The sequence below is a fragment of the Rhinolophus hipposideros genome (assembly GCF_964194185.1).
Source record: "Rhinolophus hipposideros genome assembly, chromosome: 9".
In the NCBI taxonomy this organism is placed as follows: Eukaryota; Metazoa; Chordata; class Mammalia; order Chiroptera; family Rhinolophidae; genus Rhinolophus; species Rhinolophus hipposideros.
In genome coordinates, this window is record NC_138055.1 from 66,737,235 (window position 1) to 66,754,004 (window position 16,770).

General features: G+C 37.4%; 1 protein-coding gene across 3 annotated transcripts in view; it reads right to left on the reverse strand.

Moving 5' to 3' along the window:
• PTPRB (protein tyrosine phosphatase receptor type B) overlaps positions 1-16,770 on the reverse strand; it is a 124,576-nt gene that overhangs the window by 68,757 nt on the left and 39,049 nt on the right. For 2 of the 3 annotated variants that reach the window (XM_081060120.1, XM_081060118.1), the window contains 5 exons: positions 11,610-11,885; positions 10,508-10,765; positions 8,625-8,888; positions 6,517-6,786; positions 3,143-3,403 (listed from right to left, as the gene is read on the reverse strand). In XM_081060120.1, the coding sequence (XP_080916246.1) occupies positions 3,143-3,403; positions 6,517-6,786; positions 8,625-8,888; positions 10,508-10,765; positions 11,610-11,885 (1,329 nt within the window). The remainder of the gene's footprint in view (positions 1-3,142; positions 3,404-6,516; positions 6,787-8,624; positions 8,889-10,507; positions 10,766-11,609; positions 11,886-16,770) is intronic. The other variant, XM_081060119.1, reaches the window with a different exon arrangement.

The following is a 16,770-nucleotide window of genomic DNA, read 5'->3' on the forward strand; positions in this document are numbered from 1 at the left end:
TAGTCTTTTCAGCAAATAGGGCTGGAAATATTAGGTGGCCATATGTAAAGAAATAAAGCTTGACTCATATCTCACACACATATAAAAATTAACTCAAAGTAAACTATGCATCTAAATTTAAAAACAAAAACTATAAAGCTCTAGGAGAAAAATCTTTGTGACCCGTGTTAAGCAAACATTTCTTAGATATGACACCAAAAGCATGATCTATGAGAAAATGATAAATTGGACATCAAAATTAAAAACTCATGTTCTGCAAAATACTTTAATAAATTAATGAAAAGACAAGCCACAGACTGGGAGAAAACATATCAACACACATTTCTGACCAAAGATTTATATCTTGAATAAAAAATTCTCAAAATTCAATAAGAAACAAAACCCCATTAAAAATAGGCAAAAAAAAAAAATGGGCAAAATATTTGAAAATATTTTCTTCACCAAAGAAGATAAATGGATGGTAAATAAATATATGAAAAGATGCTCAAAATCATTAGTGATTAGGGAAAGATAAATTAAAACACATGAAATACCACTACAAACTTATTAGAATGGCTAACATAAAAATAATTAAAAAAAAACAAAAACAAAAACCTGACAATACTAAGTGCTGCTGAGGATATTAAGGAATTAGAAATTTTATACATTTTTGGTGGGGTTGTAAAAATTCACAACCAATTTGAAAAACAGTTTGGTAGTTTCTTACAAAGTTAAACATACACTGACCATGTGACCCAGCAGTATAAGTGGTGGGAATAATGAAAATGATCTCAAGTCTAAAACAATGTCTTAGACTTCCATTTCTGGCAGTATAGTGGACTACATACCATGAAAATCCCCCCAATATGCACAACTACATGTGTTGGATAAAATATAAAAATGTAAATGCATGACTGAGTTGTTAAGAATGTAAGACATTCTCAGAGATCTAAAAGTAAGTGAGAGAGAGGTAATTGGATCACTAAAGCAGACTTTTATCCTGAGGGCATCTTTGAAAGGTAAATTTAAGCTTTGATTCTACGAAATAGGATCTACGAAATAGGAGGTAAAGTATAGGACTTTCCCAGGCTGTAGACCCTCATAGGTACCCCTGCATTACACTGGAATCCTGAAACATTACAGTCTAAGTGTAAGGGAATAATTATTCCCTTTCTAGTCCCCATATCACCCCAACTCCTTAGCATTGGGTTAAAAGAAAAAAATTTCCACTGAATTCATAACTTCAAGACAGCTTCAGTGAATTTGCAACCCAAATTCATAAAACCTGGATGATGAAACAACCACAAATTGACAGTTTAGATTAAAATAAGGGTTGATAATAGTTCTGTGTACCTGAAAGTCTCAAATGAAAACAAAATTCTTTCTGAAACCCACTTTCAAACAAGGCATCAAAGAATTCCCACAGAATATAATCCCAAAGTATATGAGTTTACAGTAAAAAAAAATCATAAACATTTAAGGAAGTAAAGCACTATAATGAAAAGGCAACAAACTCCATAGACAACAGAATTGAACTCCTGAAGATTTCAGATATAATAATCATCAGACATAAGAAATAAAATAAAAATTGTTAATTTGCCTCTAGCAATAAAGGAGGAGAATGGAAATATGGCTAAAGAGCAACAGAGCACAAAACAGATTTGGAAATGAATCAAAGAAAATGTTTAAAAGTAAAAAACATACCAATTAAAATTTAAAACTCAATGGGTAGATTTAAAAATAGTTTAGACGAACCAAAGAAAGAATTAATTAAATAAAACAAAGAGCTTAGGAAATTATCCAGACCATAGCCCAGTGAGCAAGTACTCGGAACATATTATATAATGTTCTAGAATATCAGCAGGAGAACAGAGAGGTAATGGAGAAAAGGCAAGAGGCAATATTAGGGAGTTAATGGATGAGAATTTCCAGGATTGATGAAAGCTACTAATCTGCAAATACAGAAATCCTAACGATCTTAAGCAAGTTAAACAAAAAAGTCTTTACTGTGAAACAGATCATTACTGTGAAACTACAGAACACCAAAGGCAAAGAGTAGATCTTAAAAGCAATCATAAAAAACAGATTACCCATAGAGAAATAAAATTAGACTGGACAGCTGACTTTTCAGTATTAACAATAAATGCTAGAAAGACTAGAATAATGTCTTCAATGTGCTGAGAGAAAACTTTCAACATAGAATTGTAGCCCAGGAAAAATATCTTTCAAGATTGAGAGGTATATAAAGACATACTCAGAAAAGCAAAAGTGTAGCGAGTTTGTCCCTAAAACCTCTCGGTAAAGAAATCTGAAGAATGTTCTTCAGGAATACTAGCCGGAACTTCTGAGATACAGGAAGGAAAGATGAAGGAAAAGGTGGTAAATTAGTGGATCAATCCAAGGATTCATTGACTGTATAAAATAATAACTATATAATAATAACTAACAACTATTAATAACTAATAACTAATAATAAAATAATAACTAATAATAACTATATTTTTGTGGGGTTTCACATAAATTGGAAATGTGAATCTTTGATGATGACCTTTCTTCCTATTTCACTTAGAAAATGAGAATTATCAAAAAATAACTGCCCACCACTACACCTATCTATTTACTGCATCTGCACCCACATATTCTTTTTCCCAGCTGAGTCTAAAGCTAAACTACTCATGCTCCTTTCTAAAGCCAATTCTTGTACTTGTGCTCGATCCCAATACCTCTTGCCTACTCATAGAATAATTGCAGCAATTCTTCCCTCTCTTTTTACATTATCATTATTCCTCTCTCTTCTAGAACATTTCCATCAACATAAAACATGTTTTTTTTTTAAATTATATCATAAAAATAATCTTCCTTCAAACATACTTTCTCTTTTAGATGTTGCCCTATTTCTCTGCTCTCCTTTGCAGCAAAACACCTTGGAAAGGTTGTTCTCTGCTCTGTTTCAATTTTAGCAAAATACTCTCAAAGTGAAAAACAAAACATGGAACTAATAAAGACAAGTGCTGAAATTAGTACAATAGAAAACAAACGGTAGAAGGGATCCAGAAAACAATTCCCTGTACAAATAGGCACTTAGTGAACATTTATAAATTGAGTGTTAAACAGTTGAGCAGACAGGATACTTTTAAAGCCTAAACTTTATAAAGAATATTACCTGTTCTTCCTTTCACTGAAGATGAATTTTTTAAGTCTCCACTAATACTGGTGACTGTAGCTACATATTTTCGTCCAGGCACCAGGTCAGTAAAAGTGAACTCTTTGGCATCTTTAGGGAGTGACTTGTGGATGAGCAAGAGGTCTCTGTCAGCTAGAGAAATGATATATTTCTCCCATTCTGCGACAGGGGTCTGCCACATGATGCCTAGAGAGGTTTCATTGGCGTGTTTGACACGAAGCTGAAGGACAGCCAGGGGGACTGAGGAAAAAACAATAGAGACACGGGTCACTGACTGACTCAAAAACACTCGAGGATTCTTTAGAGAGCTGTTCTCTTCCATCCACAGGAATGTTCTAGTTCAGCATTTCTTTTCTGAACGCTTGTGAGCATTAAGAAAAAAAAGCTTATCACAAAAAACTTAAAATATAACATAACCAGAAATAAGGATTCAAAAGAATACTATTGGAAAATACTTTACTGGGTCTTTTATTTTTGACCACATGTTACTTTGAGTGCTTATCACTACATATGAATTCTATGATACAAAAATATTTGATTCAATCTTGTCATCCACAAAACCACCGAGAAAAGTTTCATGTTTGCGTATTTAGGGAGAATTAGGAGTATTTTTGTTGCCCCAATAGCTTGGAAAGAACAAGTGCTTCTTTCCTTCATTTCTGGGCAAAGGACGCTGATGTGTCCATGAAAGAAAAAGTAATAATAGTGTAGCTGGTAAGCAATAATAGTATCTGATTAAAGATTCCCATTATCCAAAGAACTGAAATTGCTTCTATTTCTTTAAAAGGTTTTATTCCTCAGGAACCGGCTCTAGGAGCTCCTCCATGTCATTCTCACCACACCCAGGTTCAAGTTGTTGGCCGTCTCAGCCACAGCCTTGGTGATTTTGGCAAATCCTTTGACGTCATAGACAGACCTCTTGAGCGTCTTCTTGCAGGTGCCATTCACATGCTGCTGGGTGACATCACCTCACGCCCAGCCAAGGCTCCTGAAGCCGTCATGGATGTTGTAGTCCTTCCAGGACTGCATCACTGCTTCCCCAGCTGCAGCCAGAGCCTGGGCAAAGGAGGGCCTCAGGCAGTAAGCCTTGAAAGCTGCAACTCCTTGATCCATTGGTTGGGTCAAAGAGGTGGTGTCTGGGAGAGAAACACTTTGATATTGGGATGAAGATCACCAATAGAAGGAGGATGTCCAGGAGCATGATCGGCAATAAGTGAAATCTTGAAAGGTGTGTTATTCTCCAAACAGTCCTTCATTTCGCTGGCATGGCAATTCAGGAGGGCATCTTGGAAGAGGAGCTGGGTCACCCCTGACCTCTTACTGCTCCTGATGTACCCTGGCAGTGTGTGCTTGTTGGTGTGCGTGAAGGCCCCGAGGTTCTCACTGTGCCAGATCCCAAAGGGTTTCAGTTTGTAGTCTGTAACATTGTCCCCAGGGAAGACTGTTATCCTGTCCTTAAAAGCCTTGAAACTTGGCATTGACTTGGCCTCCTTATATATGAAAGTGCTTTCAGGCATCTGTTTCCAGAATAGGGAGTTTTCATCTATATTGAATACTTGCTCTGGCATGTAATTTTCTTCCATACTCAGCTTGTCTAGGGTTTCCAAAAATTCTTCAGGTACCTTCATATCAGCACTTGCAGGCTCACCACTCACTTTCACATTATATAACAAATAACAATTCTTGAATGGTTTAAACCACCCAGAGCTTGCAGTAAATTCAACATTACGCGGTCTGACAATTAAGTTCGTGAATTTGTTCCAATGATGTTGCTAACCTTTTTTGATACCAGAGGTATTATTCATTATGAATTTGTACCAACTGGACAAACACTTAACCAAGCTTACTATTTAGAAGTGCTGAAAAGCCTGTGTGAAAAAGTTAGACGATCTGAACTTTTTGCCAACAATTCATGGCTCTTGCATCACGACAATGCCCCAGCTCACACGGCACTGTCTGTGAGGGAGTTTTTAGCCAGTAAACAAATAACTGTATTGGAACACCCTCCCTACTCACCTGATCTGGCCCCCAAGGACTTCTTTCTTTACCCAAAGATAAAGGAAATACTGAAAGGAAGACATTTTGATGACATCCAGGACATCAAGGGTAATACGATGACAGCTCTGATGGCCATTCCAGAAAAAGAGTTCCAAAATTGCTTTTGAAGGGTGGACTAGGCACTGGTGTCAGTGCATAGCTTCCCAAGGGGAGTACTTCAAAGGTAACCATAGTGATATTCAGCAATGAAGTATGTAGCACTTTTACTAGGGTGAGTTTGTGAACTTAATTGTCTGACCTCGTGTAGTCAGGTGCAGCCTTGTCTTACAACATCACAAACGAGCTTTTTGCTTTGGCCTTGATTGTCATGGTTCTAAAAGGAAGATACCCTTCTGTGTCTGTTCTTCAATCCATGTCATTCAATGTTTCTCTATGTCTGACATAGGCCCGTCTCAAATTTTTGTTAGTCTCATCGCCTTCAGTGAAGCAGACCCTTTAACAACTTCTGTCACCTTGTTCTTGTTCTTCAGGATTGTAGCTATGGTGGCCTGGGACATATCTGACTGGTGGGCAATAACCATTACTGATTTTCCACCTTCATAGGCCAAAACCACTCTTAATTGTGTTTCCAGGTCAACCACTCCATGTGGCCTCTTACTGGCAACATTAGCTGTGGATTTTGTAGGCTTAGTGGCCATGATTAACAGAACAACATAAGATTAAATTATGCAATCCCCCCAAAATGATGCAATCAAAAGATAGTAAACGTGAAATGTATGCTGCTGCTGTAACATAGCATACTGTTTTACAGCAAACTATTTTTAGAAGTAGAAAGAGTACACTCTAAAATAATGATTAAATGTATGGGATAGTAAATACATAAACCAGTAACATAGTTGTTTATTATCTTATCGAGTACTATGTACTGTACATAATCATATGTGCTATGCGATTGGCAGAGCAGTAGGTTTGTTTACCCCAGCATCACCACAAACACAGGAGTCATGTATCGAGCTCCAATGTTACGACAGCTATGACATCACTATGTCACAGGAAATTTTCAGTTCCACTATAATCTTATGGGACCAACGTCATATATGTGGTCTCTCATTGACCAAAGTGTAGTTATGCAGCTCAGGATTGTATAAAATCGTGGAGTTACTAAGTTTATGTGATTTCTAATGTTCTAGTTTGACAAAATTAAACATTACCCACCCTGTTTCAGTCTGCAAGTCTATAATATCTCAAATTTAGAAAACACCAGGGTACAACATTGACAGTTTCCTGGTTCACTTGGTAAAGGGACTAAATTAAGGTTCCATCCATCAGTCATTAACATCTTGATATTTGCTTACCTGTCCTGCCTTGGCAACGCTTAGAATTCTTCAGATTTCCACTTTCAACAGTGACTTCTACCTCATACTGTCTTCCTGGTGTGAGCCCCAGGTCCCTTATGACATAGTGTGTTTCTTCCTTTTCCACTGTGATGTTGAGCAGCACCGAAGAATCATTGAAGAGCAGGATGCGATACTGTTCCCAGTCTCCAGCAGGGGGCGACCAGCTCACTACCAGGGACCTGAGTGAACCATTGCTGTTTGCCTCCAGGTTCCCAACTTTGTCTGGAACTAAATGGTGAGATGATGTCAAAAAGGAGATACTAAAAACCAAAAATAAGGATACTCATTGACTTTACATGGGCAACAGTAGATAACAGACCTAACATCTGCCATTCAAAACATTTCTGTCTCCACCGGATGTTCGTGGGTTGCAAATGAGTGTTCTTTCCTCATTTTGGAGACATCTGACACTCAAGAAATGTATGCTAAAATCACTTTATTAATATATCAGCAATGCGATCTTCTGTAACTCTGTTAATAACCTAGTGATATGAATGCTGTGTTTTACTGATTGCATACCAGCTCTAGACATAATATCGATGTTGCTTCTAATGATGATGACATTGATGGATGGGCATTTTTTGGAAGAGACACTGCATGTTGTGGTGATAAAACTATTCTTCTGTTTTCCAACTGAAAAGACTAATCTTGCAATATAACTCTGATCTTATTATTCTTTTGCTCAAAAACGTTCAAGGTCTCTCCATTAACTACAGAATAAAACATCAAGTTCTTGGTGTGGCATTTGTAAGAGTAGTTCTCCAAAATCAGACCCCATATCCTACCAGTCTTAATTTTGACTACTCCCGCAGACACCCTCCCTCCTTCCCCACTCTCTGGAATCCTGGCCTCCAGGTGCTTGTTCTGCAGACTTGTAAGTCTCCTGGGCTCTTCTGACTTCGTGCCTTTGCTTATATCATTCCTTCCACCTCAAATGCCCTTGCCATTTTTCCCTCTTCTCTTGCCAGAGCTTCACATTGTTTAGGTTCCAGTTAAAGGTTATTTCCTTCAAGAAGTCTTTACTGATCTTCTGAAAGGAAAGTCTGTTCTCTTGTCTGTCTGACCATATGGCTCTTACTTGGGATCTCTAATAGCACAGAGAATGGACTCTAGAATCAAACAGCCTGGTTTAAACTCCAGCCACACTATTTACTGGTTGGATAACTATCGACAAGTTATTTGATCTCTCCAAATTATCTGTAAAATAATGATAATAATAGGATCTCTAGTGGTTTTATTGTGAGACCTAAATGAAATAATGGTGTAAAGTATTTAGTCAGTGCTTGATATTTGGAAATATCAATACAATTACTATTATTAAAATGCACTACAGTATTTTTATTTTTTGTGTGCATATTCTATATTTGTGTGATTAAAATGTAACTTCTTTAAAAGCAAGGGTCAGCAAAGTAAACATTGCAGGCTTTATGTGCCATATACAGTCATAGTCTCTTATTTTCCTTTCTTTTTATTTTTTTAAGCCCTTTAAAAATGTAAAAAAAAATAAAAAAACAAAACACTCTTAGCTTGGGGCTATACAAAAATGGGTCACAGGCTATATTTGGCCAAGTGTGTAGTTTACTGAACCCTGCCATTTTAACAACTCCCAAAGCTCATAGTTCAATAATTCACACATTGAAGGCACTGGATAAATATTTGGTGACTTAAATTAATAAAATACTTTAGGGAAAACATGGTTAAGTGCTAACTGGCTGTCACTATAAGAGTTGATGAGAAATGTTTTGTTCATTAGCATCAATGAATAAATTGCTAGTGCATTTATGGTACTTAAGTGGTGTGACATGATATAGCACAGGGCAGAGCCAGTTATGTGTCATGCAGGAATCAATCCAAACACGTTTGCTTAAATAACTCAGATAAATGCAATTAACCCTCTGCTTTACTGTGCACATGGAGCCCTAGCCCACAGACACCCTCAGTCATATAGACCGTATTTCCCAGGTTGGGAAAAGAGTTTCCTTTCTAACTACTTCTTTTGTCCTATTATAAGATGGATCAGAGACTGATTTGGGCAACCAAGAAACATTCTAGAGCCCCAGACTCACCTGTTCTGCCCACTGCCATCTTCTGAGCAGACAATTCACCAGAGACACAGCTGATGGTGACTTGATAAAGTCGTCCAGGGGTTAAGTCTTCAAAATGGGTTTCAGTAACCTGGGGTGCTAATACTCTGGATTCTTTGATAGTCCCTTGGTGAGATAGGATAATATTGTAGGAATCCACATTTCCAGAAGGTCTTTGCCACTTGACTTTTAGAGAGGTCAAAGTGCCATCATTTGTCACCTTCAGATTTGAGACTTCCATGGGGGCTAATTAGGAAGTAAGGAAAAGACACTTTAATTCAGGACACCTTATCAGTCTTGTGGCCAAATTTGACTTGAATTTTAATCCTGATAAGCCACACTACCTGCACAGAAGAAAACAACTTCACAAGGCAAAATTAATAATAATAATAAAAATAATAATAATAAAAAAAACAATATTGCAAAACCAAAGAAAGGCTATCCGGCTAGTGGAAAGAGCACAAACATGGCAGTAGGAGCCTGGATACAGACTGTCATCAGTTGTCTGGGCAATCCTGGCACCTTTGCCTGTCTCACTGAGCCCAGGAGTCCTACTGGCAAATGATGGCTCAGTCAAAAGACCTAAAATGGTCCTTTCCAGCTCTAAAATTCTTTAAGTGGAATGCTCAAAGAAATCTGTCATCTGCTTAATTTCTTCCCCTCTTTACATATTTAGTAATAGCAAGTCATAATAAATAGATTGGTCAATTGGCCATAACAAAATTTTGTGCGCTAAAAATACTTTGTTTTCATTTTAAAGCATGATAAAATTAAAGTGTAAGAATGTGTCATTATTTCATCAATGGAAAGTGATCACAGAGGAGAGACATTCTGGTAAATAATTTTTCTACCTCTTGCCCATGCTGTAATTTTGGGACTAATGGCATAATATAAATTAACAGCACTTCATTAAGAAGAATGGGCATAGTATACTGATTTTTGCATAGGCCAGTTAGAAGTGCAATTTGCTCTTGAGATACATAAATGATTCTTAAGATCTATGCTGCATTTTGGTTGGGAATGTCTATGCATCTTTGAGATGTGATATGAAAGGTATATGTAAACATACAGATATCTTCCACTAGAATCATTCCCACTAGCCTCCGATAGTTTCAGAAACTCTCATCACTAGAGTCATTTTTAAGGCACTACATATTTTAGAGTTTCTGTTAAAATTAGATAACTTTCCAAGAGAGGGGACTTATTAACACATTAAACCCACCAGAAGCATTAGAATCTACTAGAATGTAAGTTCTATGAGGGCAAAGACTGTCTCTCTTGGATGTTGTTATATCCACAATGTCTAGCATATAGTTTGCACTCAAAAAATACTGAATGAATGAATTAATGTGTATGTGAATTATTTATTAAAACAGCACAGATTAGTTTATCCGGCCATGTGTTAGGCTATGAAAATAGCTCCCGTAGTACTGGGTCACAAGACATGTTTTGTGGGATAGAGGTTTTGGGAAACGGCTGTTTCACAGGAGTCAGTCTTTGCATAGCACTGAGAAAAGTAATCTTTGTTCATGGTGCGTGATCTCACAAAAGCAGCAGATGCCTGTATAAGAGAAGGAAATAGGAATCCTTACCAAGGAGATGGGCACACTAATAAGAGAAGCTGAGACTAGATCCGTGATTAACTGTCCTGTTCAGAAGGCTGCCAATGGCCAGACTAAACTTTAGAATAAAAAAAGAATCTGTCTTTCTCTAAGTGGAAAAGTGGATCCAATTAAGGGCCTTCTATAACATATGAATTTCAATTTGTCTGATGTTACCATCATACAAATAACTTCATTAGCCTCGTTTATGAAACACTTCCTTGATTTGAGCTTTATTCTTGTTCAGCTAGCTAGGGAACTTACTTGTCCTGGCTGGTTTCCATGTGCGGTTTTGCAGCCCTGCAGCCTCGGTCACAATGGTCAGGTTATACAGGTGGCCAGGCGTCAGCCCATAAAAAGTGTAGGAAGTAGTATATTTGTCCACAACACTGCCATGAACTAGGGTCCCTTTATCCATTAGCATTAGCTGGTATCGTTCCACATTCCCAGAACCATGGGACCAGGAAATCAGGAGGGAATTCGTTTTCGCTGAAATACCAATATCTTTCACCGGGGATGGCGCTAATGGGATAAAATGCATTTCCAAAGTGTCATGCATAAGTTCCTTATAAAAGACATAGACACATTTAATTCAAAATCACACATTCATTTATGCTTCTCTGTACATCGAACTTGTGCAATAACTAAGGAAAGCAGCACTTTTGAAATTCCACTGAAACTGGATTAATGCTCTTTTCGAAGCTCACAGCCTAAAGCTGTACCATAGTTTACCTGTCTCCCCCACTTAATAGGGATTAGGTCGTTTTTTTGCCAATGAAGTACCATGTGGCACAGCAGTATAGGAAAAAAGGAAAAGGGAAGTACTATAGAAGATGAAAAATGGAAAGAGACAAGAAAGCAGTAGAGAAAATGAGGAGACAGTGAATGATAAGAAGGACACTACTTAATGGAAGGAGGTGGTATTGTGTCATTGATATCAGGACGTGTGAGTACAAGGAAAGACTTGTTTCAAACATGGGAGTATTTAGGAAATAGCATGACTCGATGTGATGAGAATATACAAAGGAGGAAAACATTGAAAAAATAAGTTTTATGCACAAACTCAGAAAATGCCTAAGATTTGAGTTAGAAAAGCCATCAAGAAACATTTACTTCATTTTGGAAAAAACTCTTGTCCCAGAGAGGTTCCATGACTTGTTCAAAATAATCCAGCAAGCTAGCAACATGGCCACTCCTTCTTATTTTCAGTCCAATTTTTCCACTGTACCTCACAACATTTATCTATCTATCTGTCATCTATCTATTTTTAGTCGGAGGGCATTCTTACCTCCATTTCTTCAATTTAACATAATTTCAAAAGGAGCACAGACTATTAAATACCAAACAATCTGCAAACAGGTCTTACCTGTTGATCCATTGGTATGAATCGAAGAGGAATGTTTACTTCCAGAAATAGCTGTGATGGCAATATTGTATTTACTCCCAGCAGTAAGGTTAAAAAATGCATATTCGTTCCAGGAAGCACTTTCTTGAATTTGGGCCTCCTGTATCTTTTGGTGATGATCAAATAACTGTACTTCATATGAGGTGACTTTTCCAGAAGAAGGCGTCCACCAAACATGCAAGCTGGTTGAAGTAGTCTTGTCTTTATTGACCTCAAACCTAGCAGGAGGTAGAGGCTCTACAAGGCAAAAACGTGGCTTGAAGACTTCAGCAAATACATGCTTACCTTGCTATAAACTAGATTCATTTTCCTTAAAAAGTTTGAGAATCTGCTGCCCATGAAACAAATTGGCGTTTTACTCCACCTCCAAACTTGCCATTTCATTTACAAAAGGAGTCTTTTTCTAAATAAACTTTTTTGTTAAGACAACTCTGAGCTTGGAATTCCAAATAAGGTGACATTTTCTTTGGCTTGCATGTTTAGCACATTTCAAACACTGACAAACTATGCCTGGGTAAATACTGAAAAATCTCAAAAAATACAGATATTAAGGACAAATTTTGAAACTTGTACTGAACTTATTCTTATTTTAGGTTGTGGATTTTGGGAGCTAAGTATATATGACTTTGGGTTGTTTTTAGATATCAGAGAACCACAAAAGATACAGACCAGATTATGAGCCGAGGCTAGGTTTCCTCACCAAAATGAATTTTCCCAACAGCTGGGGTTCCTTATGTCCCTAGATTTTCAAACCCTGGGTTCTGGGATATTTTGGAGCCTTGGAAGCCCCCAGAGCAGGTGGAAATGGGTTAGTCCTGAACCCAGTTGTTCACTTAATTTCAACTCTTAAAGCCATGGGTCAATTTGAGGAGTCCCATTTCTCGTGCATTGAATCTTCACTTTGAAACTTGAAATAAGACTAACAGCATGTCTTCAGGTTAGGCACTAAGTCAATACTGTTTAGTGAGCAGCCATTCTATGGTATGGTGGGACCATTTGAGAAATAAGGGCCTTCCTGCACTGAATGCTAGGAGTAGAAACACTGAGAGACATTTATATGCGAGTAATTTTCAGAAATCCTTTGTGGTTCTACACTTGATCTTAGTCAAAAGGCCGAGAAGCGATCCTTTGTGGTTCTTAGTCTAGAAAGTGGGGTTAAGACATTGGAGATTAAATTTCAAGAGTCAGGTCAGATGTTTTAGTGGCATGGCTACAGACATCTCAGTTCTTATGTATGTCGTGGTAAATTATGTTTTTCTCACAAAATTACTCCAGGAATTCTAGAATGTTCTTAGAACAGTAGCTGTTTTAAAAAGGTGTTTGCTTTTCGACTAACATGAATACAAATTGGAACAAGGTAATCTTATCCTATGTTCAAAAGGCATTTGTGACCAGATAGCTCATAAGTCTACCTATGGGTCACTTAGAGATACCCTATGGAGGCTAAATGCAGCGTATGATCAATCTTATGTCTTTGTGGTTTTGGCTGTCATTTATATGAGTACATCATAATGCAAAAATTAAATAAGACACATAACATTTTATAATGTCAATAATTAATAAGATAAGTGTTCGCTGACCAGTAAGCTGAGTGAGCAGTAACTTTAAGAATCCAAAAGCACAAGTGAACTTGGAGGACAAGGTTATGTGGTTTACACCCGAGCACAGCACAAGTTCACCTGAAGAGTGTAGGCTCTAGAGCCTGAGGACCAGGGCTTACATCTGGCTCTCCCACTCGGTAGCTGTGTGCTTGGGGCAATTCCTTAACCTCCCTGTCTCATCTGTGCCTCAGCTGTCTCATCTATGCGATGCTGATAACAATACCATCTTTTCAGTAGAATTGTTATGAAGATTACATTGGGTATTTTATCTAGAGCACTAAGAACAGTATCTGGCACATAGTAAGTGTTCAGTGTTAGCGAGTGTTATTTTTACTCCTATAATCAGGAGAAAATCTTGTCACAGAAGCAAGGAGATACAGTGGCAGAGGGCATGGGCTTTGGAACCAGACCGAACTCAGTTCAAATCTTGGCTCCATCATGTATCAGTCATGAGACTTTGGGCAAAGTTACTTTACTCCACTTTTCTAAGCCTCCATTTCCCCATCTGTCTGGGGAGTATAATAACAGCACCTACATTCTCTGAAGAGTAACAAAATATAGAGGAGACTTTACCTAGCATACAACGGGTACTCTGTAATATAAACTTATTTTGTCTACTTGATCGTAAAAAAAATGTTCCTCTGAGTCACTGACAAAATGGAGGCAAAAGTGGAATACAATTTTTTTAAACTAAACTGATAAAAGCCTTAACTGCCTTCTTCATAAAAAGAAAACCTTGATAAAATCTTATCGGTATATTCCCATGAACTAACTTTCTAACCCTTAAGATAAAATAAAAAATTCCCAAAGTGATTGTGATTTATAGGCTCCCGAGGAAAAACAGTAGTTTTTTTCCCCTGGAAATATTATTTAAATTTTCTATCCCACATAATAGTCTATAATTAAGGATGTCATAATAAAAGGAAAAAACATAATTTTCCCTCATAGAAAGTTTTCTTGTTGCCTTACAAGAATAAGGTACTACCATGAGATTCTAATAGCCGACGAAACTCGAGAACAACCTTGTCATCGCCAACCGAGATGACGCATTTTTGCTGAGGAGGCATTTTAAGGACAAGGATGAAAGGGACAACTGCTTTCCAGTGACAATTCAAATGAGATCGATACTGTACTGTCATTTACGTCTATAACCAAGCCAGATAAAAACTAAAGAAAATGATGTTATGATCAGTATCATCTAAACATATGTAATCTGCAAAATGCGAGCTATAGAAAATGAATTTTATGGTTGCGTGCCTAGAGAGTGAAGTTCAGAAATGCAGACTTTATCTAATCTCTCTGAGCCAGAAAACAAAACAGTCAATCCTTTGTACATCCGCTAGAACAAAGGAACAATGAGACTGGGAAGTGCCTGGGCTGCGAGAACCTGCACTGGAAACAAACACTTAAAACCCCATTTATACTGTGATAAAGTCCCGTGCTGGCAGTAATCCACTATTGCTATGCATGCCGCAGAAGTTAAATCGTTTTCAGACATCTTTTCAATCTAAGCCCAATGAAAACTCTGTTGTATTAAAAAAATGTTTTCAGTATTTTATTATAAACAAATTAGAGACTTCCATCAGGAATGCTAATTTAACCTATACACACACACACACACACACACACACACACACACACACATCTATCTATCTATAAGAGAGAGAAAAATTTTAAAGCTATTTGAAATTTTAATTATATGTTTGTAAATCTTCTGGTGATATGACAGTTCATATGTAATTAGAAAATCCTACTTGATTTATGTAATTTGTGCTCATGGCTAGAAGTATCAATGCACATATGGGTGCCTTTTCCATCCATCACTCTCATACACACAGTAACCGGTGAAATATTATAAACCATGAGAACTGTTAAAAACCATAAATCAATAATTTACTCTCAATCAATGTAACAAAATTTATCATTAGCCACAAATTGAAGACATCTTTGTGCTTGTTAGTTCAAGACACACGTGCTATATGGAAAGCCAAATACAAAGTTCTGCCATATTCATCTGCTATATTTCAGTGAAATCTACCAGTATCGGGAAGCCCCCGAATTTCATAAGTTGGCTTGATAGTAACCCAATTTTTCTGTTCTCAGAGAAAAAGATGCAGTTTAGCTAAATTTTCTAACCAAAATGAATTCTTCCTTTTTTCCTTTTCTTTAGTGACTTAGGAAGAGGGAAAAACTCATCTATAGAATGCAAGTAATATTTTCTTTAAACACTCTTTTGTATGGCTATTAAAACATTATTATCTATAAATACAGGAATTTCCAGAGTGTTTAGAATTCAAAATGATAGTATTTATTTTAGAAATAAATCCAACCTTGTAACAAGAGTGCAGGCAATTCATGGATTAGTGCCGCTTTCCTTGAAGTCATAACAGCACCACAGTATCTATGTAAGAGTTGATAGTTTACAACATGCTTTTGCAGTTTCAAAAACCTGCATCAAGGGATGCTTTGTGACTTTTGCCCCACAGATGAATAAGATGAAAAAGCAATTGCTCACAATCTCCAGTTAAATACATCTCTTTTACTCTGTGGTTGTTCTTGTTTGACGATACTAGTCAGCTTTCTGACTGACTTATTTTAGGTTGATACACTATGGTATGCTAATACATTAGATTAATTAGCATGCATTTGATTTATCACCTTTCTGCACTAGACATGAAGTTCAGGTATGAAGGAACTTTCAAAGTTTGAACAACCTTGAAAGGGAAACGAAAGCAGTTTTGACAATTAGTTGCATCATCATCAACAACACTGCAGGACGCTTGCTACCTTTAGCAGCTCATCATATTTGGCCTTAGGTATGTAAGTTGTATTAATAGGTGGCCTGCCCTATTAGAGTTTACAGTCTATTCAGGCAGTTAAGACCTATGTGAAAAAGGTAAACGAAAGGCGCATCATCAGGGAGGCTGACTTTGAGGCCAGACTAGACCTGGGTTCAAATCCCAACACTGTGGCTTAGGAGGGTGATTTTAGGCAAGCTGCTTAACCTTGCTGATGCTCGGTTTCTTATCTGTAAAATGGGACTAACAATTCCTATTTTACAGAGTTGAAAGTGTTAAGGGGTAATGGAGGTAAGGTGTTAAGTGCAGCCCTGGCACGTGGTGGGCTGTCAGTAAATGGCAGTTGTTAGGAATGTGCTACTGTTAAGGGTAACACAGGCCAGCATTAATGCTAACTGTGCAAACAGAGAATGGTGTCCAAGGACGAAGGTCTCATAAGTGGGCTTCTTGAAGGAAATGAACTTAAGCAAGTTTGTAAGGTCAAGTAGGACTTAGAAATCAGAGAGAAGAAAGGGCACTGCAGAGTGAGAGAGAGCAATTTTAGCCAAAGCTCACTTCTAGTGAATATTAGAGAACCGTGTCAACGCTGAGAGTACCCTGACAACTGATGGAGACTTTAATGCGCTCAACCCTATGATATCCTTCAGCAGCTCCACTCTAATTCTTGGATATTAACAATTGAGGCTTTCTCAATATTGTCTAAGTGCTACATAAATGCAGCGT